This window comes from Corapipo altera, unplaced genomic scaffold (genome assembly GCF_003945725.1).
Source record: "Corapipo altera isolate COAL_440 unplaced genomic scaffold, ASM394572v1 316, whole genome shotgun sequence".
NCBI lineage: Eukaryota > Metazoa > Chordata > Aves > Passeriformes > Pipridae > Corapipo > Corapipo altera.
The window spans coordinates 896328-911960 of record NW_020884974.1 but is presented as its reverse complement, the minus strand read 5'-3'; the positions used below and the strand labels follow the sequence as shown (position 1 = coordinate 911960).

At 42.5% G+C, this 15633-nt stretch overlaps 1 protein-coding gene across 2 annotated transcripts in view; it reads right to left on the bottom strand.

The window, feature by feature from the left end:
* The window catches only part of CUNH1orf21 (chromosome unknown C1orf21 homolog), a 116183-nt gene that overhangs the window by 43352 nt on the left and 57198 nt on the right, over positions 1–15633 (bottom strand). For both annotated transcript variants that reach the window (XM_027665265.1, XM_027665266.1), the window contains exon 3: positions 2573–2667. In XM_027665265.1, the coding sequence (XP_027521066.1) occupies positions 2573–2667 (95 nt within the window). The remainder of the gene's footprint in view (positions 1–2572; positions 2668–15633) is intronic.

Below are 15633 nucleotides of genomic sequence, written 5' to 3'. Positions count from 1 at the left end.
CCACAGCAGAGCAGTTCCCAGGCACAGACTATAAAGACATTGAGGTTATACATCTCATCTGGGCCGTGTTTCTGCAAAGGATGTCAATTTGCAGCCCTGTGACAATAAAGAAATGTGGGATTAAGAAACAAGAAAAGGGGAAAAAGGGCTGGTCGATTCTCCCACCGCCTTTCCTTGTTCCTAAAATTTCTGTTGCCTGGAAATGGCTGATGAGAAGCCAGGATTATGTAAGCACTTGCCAACTTTTCACCCGTTCAGAAAATTAAAGCCTGAGTGATGGGTAGCTTAACCCATCCTCTAAGCACTGAACTAAAACATGTTTACTAAGGACAACTTGAACAGTGAAACCTATTTAAAAAAATCCAGGAGTGACGAAGACTTGACAATTCCCAGGATTAAAAAGCTGCATATATTACAGACAAGGTAATCTCCTTATAGTAAGATGAGGAAAAGGAAAATAAAGCCTTTTTGGTGTGCAAGACAGTTTTTGTTTTAAAGTATATACATCCTGACTGAAGATTTGTGTTATTGTCTTTTATTTTCCTTCTGATAAGCATGAGAGAGAAGAGCTATACCAGCCCCCAAAATCCATATTAAGTTCCATTTTCCAACAAACCCACTGCTCCCACAAAACATGACCCATCAATAATAAAACATGAAGCACTGTGCTGTAGAAATGGCTCTTCCTAAATTTAACCAGGCTAACGCTTAGGTGCTACAAGACAGCAGGAACTAACCAAAGTGTAAAATATCTTGAGATAGTTTTGAGTACAACTTCAGCCGTTGTGTCACCTCAGCAGACCTGAGCTTTCCTGAACCTTTCCTTGCTGTCCTTCAAGTGGCATGTTACCTTCTGCAAATACTCTAATTTAACTGCAGCTGAAGGCTAGTCTAAAATCTAGACTGAATATCCTGAACTGGAAGGGACCCACAGGGATCATCCAGTCCCACTCCTGGCCCTGCACAGACATTCCAACAATCCCACCCTGTCCCTCAGAGCATTGTCCAAACCCTCCTGGAGCTCTGGTAGCCTTGGGGCTGTGCCCACTGCCCTGGGGAGCCTGGTCAGTGCCCAACCACCCTCTGGGGGAAGAACCTTTTCCTGGTATCCCACCTAAAAACCTGCTAGATTTTTTTCCTTCCCCCCCCAGAAAATGAGGATTGAGTTAATTGTGTTCATTTTTCCTTTTTTTTTCCATTTACCAACAACACATTGAGGTGTCTAAAATGAGCAAAAACTTCCTGCAGTCACACTTCTTCCAGTTCAAAACAAATGTGCTTATGCTGGCAATAAAGTTGGATTCACTGGGGATGCTGCTGGAAAAGGGGATATTGTCAGCAATGTTTCTGAGGCTCTAAAAAAAAAAAAAAAGACCCACCCTAAATCCTGCTACAAACTGAAGCTGCACTGTCCACTGGAGCATTAGCAATGCAAAACTTCAGGTGGCAAATACCTAATCTGGAGACTGAAGAAGAAATTGTGTCACCTGCTGCTCAATCGCTGCTTGAGCAATGGGGTTAGGACAGCAAAATAAACTCTGTTTCCTGCAGGAATCCACGTGGAGTGGTGTAACACAAGTGTGTGAGTCTAGAAGAGGAAATGTGAAGTATCCAATTGCCTGGAGATCACTTACATCTCCAGGAAAAGAAAAAAAACCCAAACAGTGGGTTTTTGTACAATGCTGGCAAAAGGCAAATCCTCAGCTGGTGATCATGGTTACGGTTCCACTGAAGGCTGATGATGATGTTCCCCTTCTGGTCCTACTGATGGAGGGGGGGAAACCAACAATCCTATGTGAAGAAAATCTGCAATGAATGAGTGGAACCAGATGTGAAATTTTGCATCCAACTATGAGAATTGTGGGATGTCTTGGAATATTTCAACTGGGCAAAGCCCCAGCCAGCCAATTACAAAACCTACGTTCCTTCAGCTTTAGAAGAGGAGAAATGACTTCTCAGAAATGCCAGAAGTGACTCAACTGTGATTTTTAAGCTGCTTTAACAGCATCCTATGATTTCAAGTAGTCCTAAGACTTCACCTGTGATTGCCTTCCCGTAAGTGGAACTACGAGTGCTCAAATCAGGGCAGAAGTAACACACACCATGTTTTATTGTGACTGCTGTGTTATGAATATATTGGTTTCTTCCAGTCCCAACTGCCTTCCCCGTGAATTTTAAAATATGGAAAACCAGCAGTAATGGCTTACTATCTACATAAGTAGATAATATCTCCATAAGTAGGTCATTTTCTTAACGGCAGTGCACTGCTGGTTTACCACCACAGACACACACATTCCAAAATAAAGCGTTTGTTCAGATCTGCAGAGGAGGGGAGGGAGTGTGACTGTGGAAGCACTCACTCCAAGATCAAGTAGAGCCTAATTCAGAAAGACAAGCAGGGAAAAGCCACGTTTTGCACCTTCTATGAGAGCTTTGCAGGGAGCTGGGACATTCTGGAGCAGATCCCGTTGCCGCGCGCGAGCCGGGGTTTGAAGGTGCTGCACGTTGCATATTTCAGGACAAAAGCAGAGCCACATTATGTCATTAGATAAGTGATAAGTTCAATCCTTACCAAGTTTTCTTGGTTCCTGGCTGCTATTTTCTGATCATCTTCTCCCCCATTTTTCATGTATTTGACCTCTTCCACTGGTTTGATCCTATACTCATCTGAGCACCAAGAAAAAACAAAAAAAAGAAAAAAAAAATTTTTTTGAACCAGTGTAGTTCAGCAGCTGGGACAGAAATCAAACTAAACCCAAAAGAGCTGACTAGAAAAGACCCTAGTTAAGCAAAGCAACTAAAAATTACATGTATATAGTTTTAAAGGCTTAAACATGACTGATACCAAGGGAGATTCTCCTGACTGAAGCTTCAGTAAGAATTTTCAGTACTAGTTTCCAGAAGTTGTTCAGTAGATTCCTGGTCTAGTATAGCCATGGCACCACAAAACAGGGATGTTTGGTGTGTACTCTCTCCCAAAACCCTAGTTTTCTGTATAATATGTTCAGTGCAAACAAGTTCTTTGCTCCTGCATCCTCCCTGGATTTTTATTCTCAGTGGGCAACCAGCAGTTACCACAGAGAGGAGTCTACTCACAGATATTCCTTGCATTTAAAAAAGACTCCTTTGAAAAGTAAAGCTGATGGAGGGTACTGAAAATTTAAGTTAAAAGTTGGTAAAAACAACTCACACCAAACTCCACTGCTTTTATTTTTTCTTTTAATTTTGTTTTTCCTGAGGACACAATGCACAGTCACAGAATGATTTCTGGAGAGAAGGCCCCATGCCAACCATCTTCCTCTTCCCGTTTCCCCCCAGCAACCATTTTTTCCTGAATATGAATATTACCCAGACAGAAATCCAGCCTGAAAATAAGTAAGAAAAAAAAGGAAGATTCTTGCTTTGCCCTTAATATTTATCAGCTTGGCATTTCAAGTCATCAAATAATAAATTCCCAGCTCCAGCATGGAAATATTTTCTGTCCCACAGGAAGCTTCAATAAAGAAATTTTTTTCTTTGGTAGGACAAGACTGGATTTGGGGAGATGTGATTCTTCTCTCCAGCCTGACAATCCAGTGCCTGTAGTACCAACACTGCCTTTTCTCAGTCTCTTTTTGCCTTGTAGCACATGAATCTATTGGAAAAAACACCCAGAGTTTTGCACCCACACTCCTTCAGCCAGGACGTATGATGCAGAAGAGAAACTTTATCCCACAAAAGTGGCAAATATTAATACAAAGTGAAATGAGACACAGTACACTGGGATAAAAGGCAAAACCTCAGCAAATTAAAAGAAACCACACAAAATTCCCTCTTTTTTGTGTGTGTTCTCAAGCAATTTCTCTCACTTGATGAGAGAAAAACAGAACACAAATGGATTCTTCTGGGTTATCACATTGCTAGAAAAGTAATCAACAGTATTTTAAAGGAAAGTTGTTTTCTGGAAACTGTGAACCCCAGAATCTGTGAGTTAAATAACCCTTATTTTGAAAAGTAAGGCTTATTTTTAAAAGGTTTATTTTAAAAATAAGACTGTTAGAAAAATAATCCAATTTTAAAAATACGACATGGTTTTGCATTTGGTTTAGTCCATATCTATATGGGGGCTTTTTATTATATGGTTTAAATAAAACTGTGGTTTTATCAAATAGCAGCATCTCAGATGCAAAATCTCAAAACAGATGGAAGAATTTAAGGCAATATTATTAGATGGGTAAATGTGAACAACAACTCTGAGGGTTTTTTTCTTTTTTTTTCAGTGCAATTTAGCCAGTGTGGAGGTGACAATTCATAAACCCAAAAGGGCTGAACACAATAAAGCCTGGGAGTTAGAAGTACTTGATTGACTGCAATTATCTAACTTCCATTTTGCTCCCAGCTCCAGTGATCTCTGCTGTGATTAGCAATAAAACCCACATGCAGAAAAGGCATAAAACTCCCACGGTGGCACGTACGGATTGGAATGGGAAAACAGATGAGCAGGAGAAAATAGCACAAAGGAAGTTTGCAGAACCTTCAACCAGTCCATGGTAACTGAAAGAGGGAGGCACGTTCCACCCAGCCCAGTGAAAAACGAGGAAGGGATGGAGGTCCTGATGTTCAGCGGCAAAAATAACCTCTGGAATGTGTCTCCTGCTTATTCCAAGAGATTAATTGTGCTTGAACACCGACTGCATGGCAGCCCTGTGGGGACTGTATGTGAGGGATGCTTCCCTGAAAAACACCATCTCTTGCAGCAAGTCAATCAGGGCACTGATGAGCCCATGACTGATAACTGGTATAATCAGATTTATATGTGAAATTTGAATACAGCTGGAGAGTTTTTAGAGATCATCATCAACAAAGTCCCTCAAAAATGCAATCTTAAATTCACGTTGAACATGGGCACAGATCCTTCAAATGCTGCATCATTTGTCAGATGTGCCAAGTAGCCCTAAAATGGTGGCAAGGAACTTTGCAAAGATTTCTTATGTGATTTTCACAAGAGTGTTAGTAAAGTTTAATACTTACTTATGAATATAGTAACTACTCAGTTATCTGTAGCGCAGTTGGCATTACTCTTCCCTCCATCCTACAAACTGTAGGAATGCAGATACCTGGATAATTCAAGCTCAGTGCAGCAGCAAGAAAGTTTCCAAAACTAAATCAGTCATTTTTCACTACATTTTTGGGGCAAGTTGAACACACCACACCAAACAGCAAGTCTTACTTTGGAGAAATCCACTTTCCCCTCAGGAGATGGCTTCCGACTGCCAGAGGGCAGGGTTAGGGGGGATACTGGGGAGAAACTGTTCCCTGTGAGGGTGGGGAGGCCCTGGCACAGGTTGCCCAGAGAAGCTGCGGCTGCCCCTGGATCCCTGGAAGTGTCCAAGGCCAGGTTGGACGGGGCTTGGAGCAACCTGGGCTGGTGGAAGTTGTCCTTGCCCAGGGCAGGGGGTGGGACTGGATGAGCTTTAAGGTGCCTTCCAACCCAAACCATTCTGTGATTCTGTGGATACAGATTTAAAAAAAATCAGGAGGTCAGAGTAGAAGACCCCTGCTTCTGCAGATGTTAGTAGAATCAGTCTTGTAATAGGCAGTGTCTTACAAAATTAATATAAATGTCATGGCTCTAATACACAGCATGTGTTCAAGCAGAAGAAATCTCTATTTGGACCTCAAAAACCAATATAATTTTGACATAATCTGAAGCTGAGGATCTGCCTTAAAGGCCAAGACTATCTCCTGGGATGAGGCACACTAAGGAAGAGGCTTCAGTGCCTAAAGGACTGATTAACAGCCAGGAGTGCCAGGCAGTTTATCAGCTCCATCAGTCCCACGTATTCCCAGCAAGAAGTGCACGAAGCAATAGCTCACAAAAAGGCAAATGCAGCTCTGGCCTGTGGAAAGCCAGTGATCAACCTAATTTTGGTTAACTGAGCCATGAACAACTGTTTTATCAGATACACAGACAGACAAAGCAAACGGATCAGAGACACCAAGTTTGAAGCAACATTATTACTCATAAGCTCTTGTGATTCCCTATCCCAGGCAAACCATTTTCCTTAATACAGGGAGCACAAATACAATACGTTGGTAACATTTGTTAGTATTGTTGGAAGTAGGTATAAATAAGTATGATTTTACTTTCAAAGAGGAACCAGAGGGTGCAAAGGAGGAGAAGGTGGCAGTGTGGACACCTGGTTGGTGTAACAACTTATTCACAGATAAGGCAACATTCATTATTAAAAATATACTAAATACAGCAATTAAATTCAAATAATTATTTGTAGAAGACAGGTCTTGCTGTATTAGGTTATTATTGGGAGGACACAACCATATAGACTTTTTTTGACTAGGTGAAGACCATATTTATCTTCTACAGATATGATATGCATAAGACAAGGTGTTCAGAAACTACAGATTCTGAAATATTTAAGAGATTGTTCTTGTTCTAAAGTTCCTGTCAGGATGAAAGAAGTGGAAGCGTGAAAGAATGGATGTTTAAGCAACAGGCAGACTTGAAGTCATGGTCATTAAAGGCATCAGGTGAATATGAAAATTGTATTTAAGACAAGTTGGATGAATGGGCCTTTACTGCCTTTCCTTAAGATATTTGCAAAAAACTGCTAACTGGCTTTTGCTCAATAAAGTAAGAGTGATCTGCAGTTGAAGAAGTAAAGGATGATAAAAATCACCTTTTGATTTTTATCTTTTGATTTCTACTAAAGGAAACACAACATTTTGAGGTATTTTGGTCTGAGTGATCAGAAATGAACCCAGAGAAATCCTAAAATGCTGATTGAGATCCAGTAGGACCTAATTAAGTCTGGCAGTTAACAAGACCCTTAAAACTGTAAGAAGCTTGGAATAAAGGATATTATACAAAATTCTGTGCACATTTATCTTGCTCTATCTTTTTCCTTAATACAGTTTTATATATATTAAAAAAAAAAAAAGTGAAACATCTTGCTTATTTCTTAGACAGAACTAAAAATCAAGTAGTGAATATGATAAAAAAATTATGACACTATAACTCAGTGTGGTATGTCACATATAAAGAGAAATACATCTTTATGGTCCTTTCAGGAGTAAAAGTAAAAATCAAGTCCTGTCTTCTATTGTGTGGTATATTATATAAAAAGAGAAGCTTTCCAATAACTCATATGGGGGAGGAATGGGTTTACAGCACTGGCACAGCAAATCCTGAGTTGAAGCAAAGCAACTCAGTTAAATCAAAAGAAAAACAACATAAATGAAGCACAAATAAAAGACAGAAATACTGTGAGCATAACACCCACCACAAAATCCCAGGATGTAAAGCAGAGAGCAGGAACGCCTCTAGCTCCAAACTCTGGGGAAAGGCAAGGGAGGAAGAATTTTGAAGTTGAATATGCTGCAAAAATTCTCAGCAGGCAAATCTTATGAATGAAGATCTCCATCTGGAAACAGATAATTCCACCCAAACATGTCACCCGGTTGCCATGGCAATGTGACAAAGAAAACCAGCACTCATTAATAATGATTTCAGTGATAAATGAGCATATCAACTTATAATATTGAAACAATTACTGAAGGGGGGGGTGGAACTGTGGTTGTTCTTATGAGAAAAACTTCTTCAGTACTTCCAGCCATGGCTGTAAGTGCCATTACCACAGAAACATCAGTAATGACACTAATTCTGTCTCAGTTTGAAAAAAAATGCCACCTGAAAAAAGCATAACTTCATCAAATATAACTGAACTCACTGTGAGTCTTGGAGAGATCTTTTGTAAAAAAATCTAGCCTTTAAATAAATAAATAAACAAAATGTTGATTTATTTTGCATTCCCATTTCAGACACCTAAGGACAAACAGATTTGGCTCTGCTGTCATCAACAGGGATGATGGGTGAGCCTCTCTTCTCTATTTTTAGTGAGGTATCAAGTATCAGGCAGGAGGTGAAAGTGGTACTTCAGTCACAATGCCAAGAAGAAAGTTTTGAAACACACCTTCATTTTCCTGTGCTTCGTATCTTTCTGTAGTCACTCTTGCCTTCCTGTGATAACAGGACATGCCAAGATTTATCCTTTGTGCATAATAAGACACATTTCTGTTCTGTGAAATATGAACTTTCTGTCTAACAACTTCCTCTGTACCATACTTATTTCTGCCAGGTGCAGAAAGTACTCCTAGTGCTGTGAGTGCCACGGATCAAAGTTTCACGTGCTCTCCTCTCCCAAAGACTTGAAAGCTAGAAGCTATCTTTAGATAAAGGACTGAATTGCTCTTTCTAAAAATATTTGTTAAAAACCATAAGACATTTTGATGCAATTTAACTGAAACATATAACAGCAGGTGAGCCACTTGGATGCTGAGCACCAAACATGCCAAACATCATAAAATTACAAAATGGTTTGGGTTGGAAGGGACTTCAAAGCTCCTCTCGTTCCATCCCCTGCCATGGGCAGGGACACCTTCCACCAGCCCAGGTTGCTCCAAGCCCCATCCAACCTGGCCTTGGACACTTCCAGGGATCCAGGGGCAGCCACAGCTTCTCTGGGCAACCTGTGCCAAGGCCTCCCCACCCTCACAGGGAAGGATTCCTTCCCAATATCCCATCTAACCCTGCCCTGTGGCAGTGGGAAGCCTTGTCCTGTCACTCAGGCCCTTAGTGCCTCCTCTGGACCCGCTCCAACAGGTCCATGTCCTTCCTGTGCTGGGCCCCCAGAGCTGGAGGCCACTCTCCTGGAGCTCATCTCCAGTGCCACTGTGAAGGAGGAGTACTCTGATCTCCATGGCTACACTGGGAGGACACAACAAATAGAAAGAGCCGGGTCAGACATCAGGGAAAAAAATAAACTCTTTAACCACAAGGATAGTCAAGGAGCAGAATCAGATTGCTTGGGTAGCTGCAGTTTCCATCGCCTGAGTCCTCAGCCTTGAGTGCCTCAGTCCTCAGGTGAGATGAGCTACTCAATTTATTCCAGAATTGTTACTGTATGTGTATCAACTGCATAGATACCAGCAGAAGCTATGCCAAATATCCCCACAAAAGTCAACAGTTAGAGAAAGTAGCTGCAAAAATCGTGTAAATTAATATTTCTCAAGCTAAACACTAAGAAATGGAGGACATCTGAGTTATCTTCTTAGCTGCAGCTTCAAGCACTCAAAGAAAGCAGCACGTACATGTTCCTTTGATCCTACATGGATGTTTCAATTCTAACTTAATTGCAGAGATTCACAGCTGTGGGGGTGGGTTTCCGATCCACTGGATGTGAGTTGGGAGTGAAATTTCATCGGAGATCAACCAGCACTGGGAGAGCAGCCCATTGTCTTCCTCTGTCAGCAACCCCCAAAGCTATCAATTCACAGGCAATTCTAGATCCCAGTGATCACGTTGTTTTCAGAACCATGAATAGAGTAATAAAAACAACTTAGGAAATAAGCCAACCCATTTTTCTCAAAGTATTATCTGAAAATGCTCATTCAGATTTCCCGAGTCAAGTTATTTTACCTTAATCCAATCTAAAAATACAGCCACTGCTGGGAGCTGAGGCACTGGACACCACTAGATATTAAACAGAGAATAGGTGCACAAACAACACACCAATTCTGCCAATAAAATATAAATCATCTGGCAGAAAAACTCTTTAAAAATCAACAGACTACACAGATGGCAGCACATCTGGAAAGACCACTCTCAAGTATTTTTTCTTCTTCCTACACAATCCTAACATGTGCCCAAGGAACGCCAACGACTGCTGCTGCACACGGCAGATGTGACTGCTAGGGTTATTTTTGGGAGGAAAAAGATTGAGACATTCAGTGTAACGAAAGTCAGAGCCTACATGGAGGATTTCTGCAGAATTGGAGGGACACTTGCCCTAAAGCTCGGCAAGACAGGGATAACTCTTTTCTAAGCTATCAAGCAGCCCCATGGCATATCCAGCTCTTCCTGAAACATTAACTCCCTCAACGGTGATGTCTACCTGAAAAATTTTAACAAATTCCCTTCTACTTTATCAAACTACCCCTTTGCAGGCCCAAATCATGACAGCTTTCAGCAGCGTTTCCCTCGAGGCCGACAGGTCTGACAGAAAACATCATTTTGATCTTGGCTGCTGCAGAAGCACCAAACCTCATATTGCCATATGAACCCACCCTTCATTGGTGCTGTCAGAAGCTCCTGGTGCTGCAAACTGCTTGCAGTTCTCCCTGCTGTGGGTATCTCTGTCCTGACCCGTGAAAGGCCCAGCCTGACGCTCCAACCCCCACGATGCTGCTGCTCATTGGGCACCTCAGTTTATTTATCTTGGGTTTTCTGATTTCTTTCCCCCCAGTCTAAAAGTGGTAAACCATGACGAAGCCATAATTTAGCTCCCTTGCAGAGACACACCACTGAACATCAGCTGACACATCAGGACATGTGCAGCTGAATCAAGGAGGTCATTACTTGGTTCCTTCTTCTATTTGGTTTCTTCTTGACCAAAAAGTTCCCAAGGCTGCTCTACATTTTAGACTGTCATATACTGCAGGAACTGTGGAAACCAGAGTTGTGCATCAGTTGTTTATCACATTAAGCATAAAGGCTTGTGTTAACTAACCTTGCCCCAGGGGCACAGGCCCACTGCTGTGTCTACCTTAGTGGCAGGTCGGTCAGAGGAGTACTTTGGCTGGGAAAAACAAACCAACACATCTATAGAATGTGATCAGCACACTGAGGGAGGTGATTCTGCCCCTCTGCCCCCCAGGTGAGACCCCCCTGCAGAGCTGCTCCAGCCCTGGGGAACAGCACAGGAGGGACATGGAGCTGCTGGAGAGAGTCCAGGGGAGGCACCAAGATGAGCAGAGGGATGGAGCAGCTCTGCTGGGAGGAAAGGCTGAGAGAACTGGGATTGTTCAGCCTGGAAGAGAGAAGCTTTGGGGTGACCTGATTGTGGCCTTCAGGGACTGAAAGGAACTTACAGGAAAGATGGAGAGAGACTGTTTGCAAGGATATGGAGGAACAGGACAAGGGAGAATGGCTTCCCACTGCCACTGGGCAGGGTTAGATGGGATACTGGGAAGGAAACCTTCCCTGTGAGGGTGGGGAGGCCCTGGCACAGGTTGCCCAGAGAAGTTGTGGCTGCCCCTGGATCCCTGGAAGTGTCCAAGGCCAGGTTGGATGGGGCTTGGAGTAACCTGGTGTAGTAGAAGTTGTCCTTGCCCATGGCAGGGGGTGGAACTGGATGGTGTTTAAGGTCTCTTCCAACCCAGGCCACTCTATGACTTTATAGTATACACACTGATGTGCAAGCAATAGTTGTTTTGTGGGAAATAATTTTTCCATTAAGATTTCTGCTTCATATGCACACAGGTCTGCAGACCAAGGATGGAAAAGAGTTTTCCAGTCAGGATACCACCTAAGATTTTTCCTGCTCTAGCTCAGACTTCCTCCATGCTCCTCAGGGTTACACACTTCTCTTTATGCAATGAGAAGTATAGAAAGACGCACAAACAAGAGGAAGACACTGAGTACCCAAAACCACTTGTAAAACCATTTTTGGGGAGAAGGGGGCACATGGGTGTGACTGTATGTGGTAGGAGGAGGATTGGAAATCTTAAACTCCCCTGAACCCCATGAAGGGAGACAGCACTCTGCTGCTGCTCCACTCCCTCACAGCTCCTGACAAGGTCAGGGACCCTCTGGCCAAGTCCCCCAGTGAACCCATCTGGCCAGGACATGCTGCAGCACCTGGTTCAAGCGTGGGGGAATGTACCACAACCTCAGAGGCCATTTCATTATCTCAGGAGAAGAATTAAAAATGCAGCATAAACATCCTACAATCCAGTTACCGCTAAACACACAATTTCTGCCTTGCTTGTACTGTCTTCGTATTTAGGATCTGAGGAAACAGCATATATAAGACAGTATGAAAAAAACAGCCATGTGATCATATAATTAAAGACTTCTGTGCACTCCTCTGCAATTACAAAGCCAAAAAACAGTGCTGGTGGTGTGCATTCATAACTATCTTTCAGCTACCCAGACTTTTGCTTGCTGCAACTCTATAATTCACATATATATATGTATGTATATACATACAGACACACTTTTTTTAACTTTTTTTTATTTAATTAACACATAACTTTGAGGCAGATGCCAGGTTGTTCAAAGGAAACCATTTCTCAGGTGGAGGAGATTACAGCCACGATGCTTGGCAGGAAGGATACTCAGTAAATGCAATTATCTAGCCCACTAAAAAGATCGAATTGAGAAATGAAAGCAGGAGAGGAAACAAGCAGCAGAGAGATTAATTAAAGGAACAGTCAGGAGGAAAACAAAGGATCTGTGCCTTGAAAATACTGCTGTTCATATGAAGACACCAGGTAGGTTTCTGGATGCCCCAACATCCCCCCCCCCCATGACAGGGTAGCAGGAAGGGCCTCCCTGCACCTTGAACACGGCACAGCATGGCCAGGTTGGAAAGGCTATTTTAACTCCATTTCACTGCTCTGTTTTTAAACTATCCCTTGGAAAGCTGAAAAAAACCACCAAGCACAAAATATTTAAGTCTCTTCAGATTTTTCAATGTTATAATGAAACTCTCAGTCTCTGCTGCCCCAGCCAGCATCTGTCTCTGTACTCCACTGCAGAACAGTTATCATTTTAGCACTGAACCTGACAGAGACTATTCAGATTCCACAAAAAAAACCCTAACTGAGCATCTCTGAGCACTCCTCATGCAGCAATGGAGGTTCTGCTCCTTACAGCCCCACTAATGTATCCATCAATTGCTCCAGGAACAAAAACCTGTGCCACACTGAGCCACCCCAAGAGTTCTCTGGAAAATAAGTCATTACTACTCCACACCCTCAAAATTACACATATCCTATTACTGCACATACAGGATGAGGCGTCTTCAGTTTCCTTGTCAATAAAAAAGCCAATTCCTCTTTACTTAACAAGCAATGCCACTCTCAATCAGTCTACTATTAAATGAAATTGTTGCCTTGCAAACTAGTACTTGAAATGGATTTTTATATCCTTTCTGGCATAGTAGCTTTCTTCTATTAGTCTACCAAATTTTCACTGCTCATGTACCTCAAAGTATATTTGCAAATCAACAGATATTTCATTTTTATTAATTGCATTATGAAAGGGACACAGTAATTATCCAGGACAGTAACGTACTGCAGATCCATGATGAGCACAAATGTCTCCTCACTGCCAGTATTCCTTTAAACCAGGAGGGGAGGGGAGGACCTAATGAAAACTTGATTTATAAAAATACAGCACATATTTCCAGATGCAAAAGATACAAAAGTTAATTACATTACTTTCCTTACAGACCATCCAAACAGTTCCAAAATTAACCTATCGGGAAGATTAATATTTTACTCTGGTTACAATGCCCAGAGTTAATTTGTTATCTCTAGAAATGCCTACTTCCCTCAGCAGCATCCATGTTGCAGAAGCTTTACCGAAATCCCAAAAGGCAAACATGTGCCACCCACAGAGGGGTTTTGTTGAGGCAGTGATGCGCAGTGATGGGAACACCCTAAGGAATTCCCAGAACCGGAGCAGCGAGGGACCAGCCCCGTCCAGTCGCAGGAGATGTCTGGTTTAACATCTCCATTTGCCATATATGCCAAGCGACAAATCATCTCCCAGTTCTCTGCACCATGCAGCCGGTTGTGAACGACCTCCTCTCTTGCCCCCACTGCCACCACCAACAGAACCTGCTCGTGGGATTCCAGGATCTCACCCCTGTTCGCTGCCGGCTGCGCGCGACCATCAAAGCCACTTACACGTCAACATGCACATTTAAATGGTGCACGTGTGAAGAAAAGGAAGTGTAAAAATCACCAGTGGAAAAGAAAAGGAAATTTTAAAAAGCCAGTGATTTTCCATGCCTTCTCCCCTTCCCTTTGTGCAGCAATTTTTAAACGAAAGCCAGATATTAATGGGTGAGAAAAGGCAGTTTTTAATAATAGCTAAAAGAAAAATCAAAATAAGAAATGTGTGCTTAGAGCACTTGTTATTAGACTTTCAGCCTAAAAAGATCTCAAGATGTACCCAGTTCCTACAGGTAGAAATCCAATACATCATGGAATGACAGAATATGCTGAGTTGGAAGGGACCCATCAGGATCATCCAGTCCAACCCTTGGCCCTGTACAGACACTCCAACAATCCCACCCTGTGCCTGAGAGCGTTGTCCAAACACTCCTGGAGCTCTGGCAGCCTTGGGGCCGTGACAACAAAATACAGGGGACAAAATGCAGGTAATTTTAATAAATAGAACCATTAATACAATTTAGAAGACTTCCATGACAAAAAAACCCCAACCTTACATCCCCTTTTTTTTCCCATTGAACAGATCAAGATCATTCCTGAAACCATAAATCCTGAAACAAAGGTGACCTGGTGCTCCTCCTCGGTACCAGAGCACATGGAGTGCTCTGCACCTCTGTCACCTGAACAGCCCCTTGCAGCGCTCCCTCTACAAGAGCAAAAAGGAAATATATCATTTAAGAGCACCCTAAACCTGATCCTTTCTGCCAGAACCCCCCCTCACACAAGTAAGAAGAAGAGGCACGTGGCAGGGCACGATTACACTCTCTCAGCAGAAGCCAGGCTTTGTTTTTTACAAGTCCATGAGGCAGAAATCTTCACATTTCCAATTTTTCCCCATTTTTTTACAATCTTTTTCCGGTTCTAGCTCAAGACAGAGAGCATCAGCAATCTTGGGACTTGGGCCAGGGACAACATGACACTTGGTTGTAAGATTTATTTAAAACACCCATCATGGGACAGTGTTTTGGAGAATTACCTAACGGAAAAATGCCTTCTACATTTGCTTCTAACCTGTAAAGGCACCTTTGGCTGCACATGTGAAGGTACACAAGTATTTATTGGTCAGGTACCTTTTCCTTGCACTTAACAGGTATTTATTCCAGCAGATATTCCTACTATAAAATTACAGCTCTGTGTTGCTGCAATGAATACATATCTGTGTAGCTCCACAAGGCTTACCTGGGGAATTGGAGATTTATCCCCCAGAGTGACGTTTTCCTGGACAAATTTCAGGCTTTGGCTTTGGATTTTTGCTGGGCTTTTTTCAACTTTGTGGCCCAGTAATAAAACACTTGGAAAACGTCAAAAACACTGCAATAATTGAAAGTATATGGCATTTTTACCATCATTCTTCCTCTTTTACACCTACGGGTAGGCAACGAACACCGAGGATTTTTAAGCAAAAAAGTAAGTGTGTCTGTACCATAAAATAAACGGATTTCCTTAAGCACCAGGGCTGCCAGAAAATACATCCTGGCTCCTTTCTAGCCAGCACCAAAGGCAGATGTATGGCCCTATTTATAGCCCACTAATGCAATTGTGAAATGCACACCCCATGCACTTTATTTGTGTTTAGCTCAGACTTTACTCTCCATCAAGCTAAGCTTGTAGGAAAGGTCACTCCCAAGAATAACAGCACATTAACTCTGTTCACATATCAGCTGCTTGCAGAGACTCAGGGGTGCCCTCAGAGCCCCCAAACCACAGGTCAAACTCCTTCGGGTGCTCAGACACCAGAGGGCAGATTGCAAAAGGTGAAAGCTCACATGAAAATAAGAAACAAGGAAGTTAAGACCTGCCTGGGATTAATTTCTGCTCCCAAAGTGGGGGTAA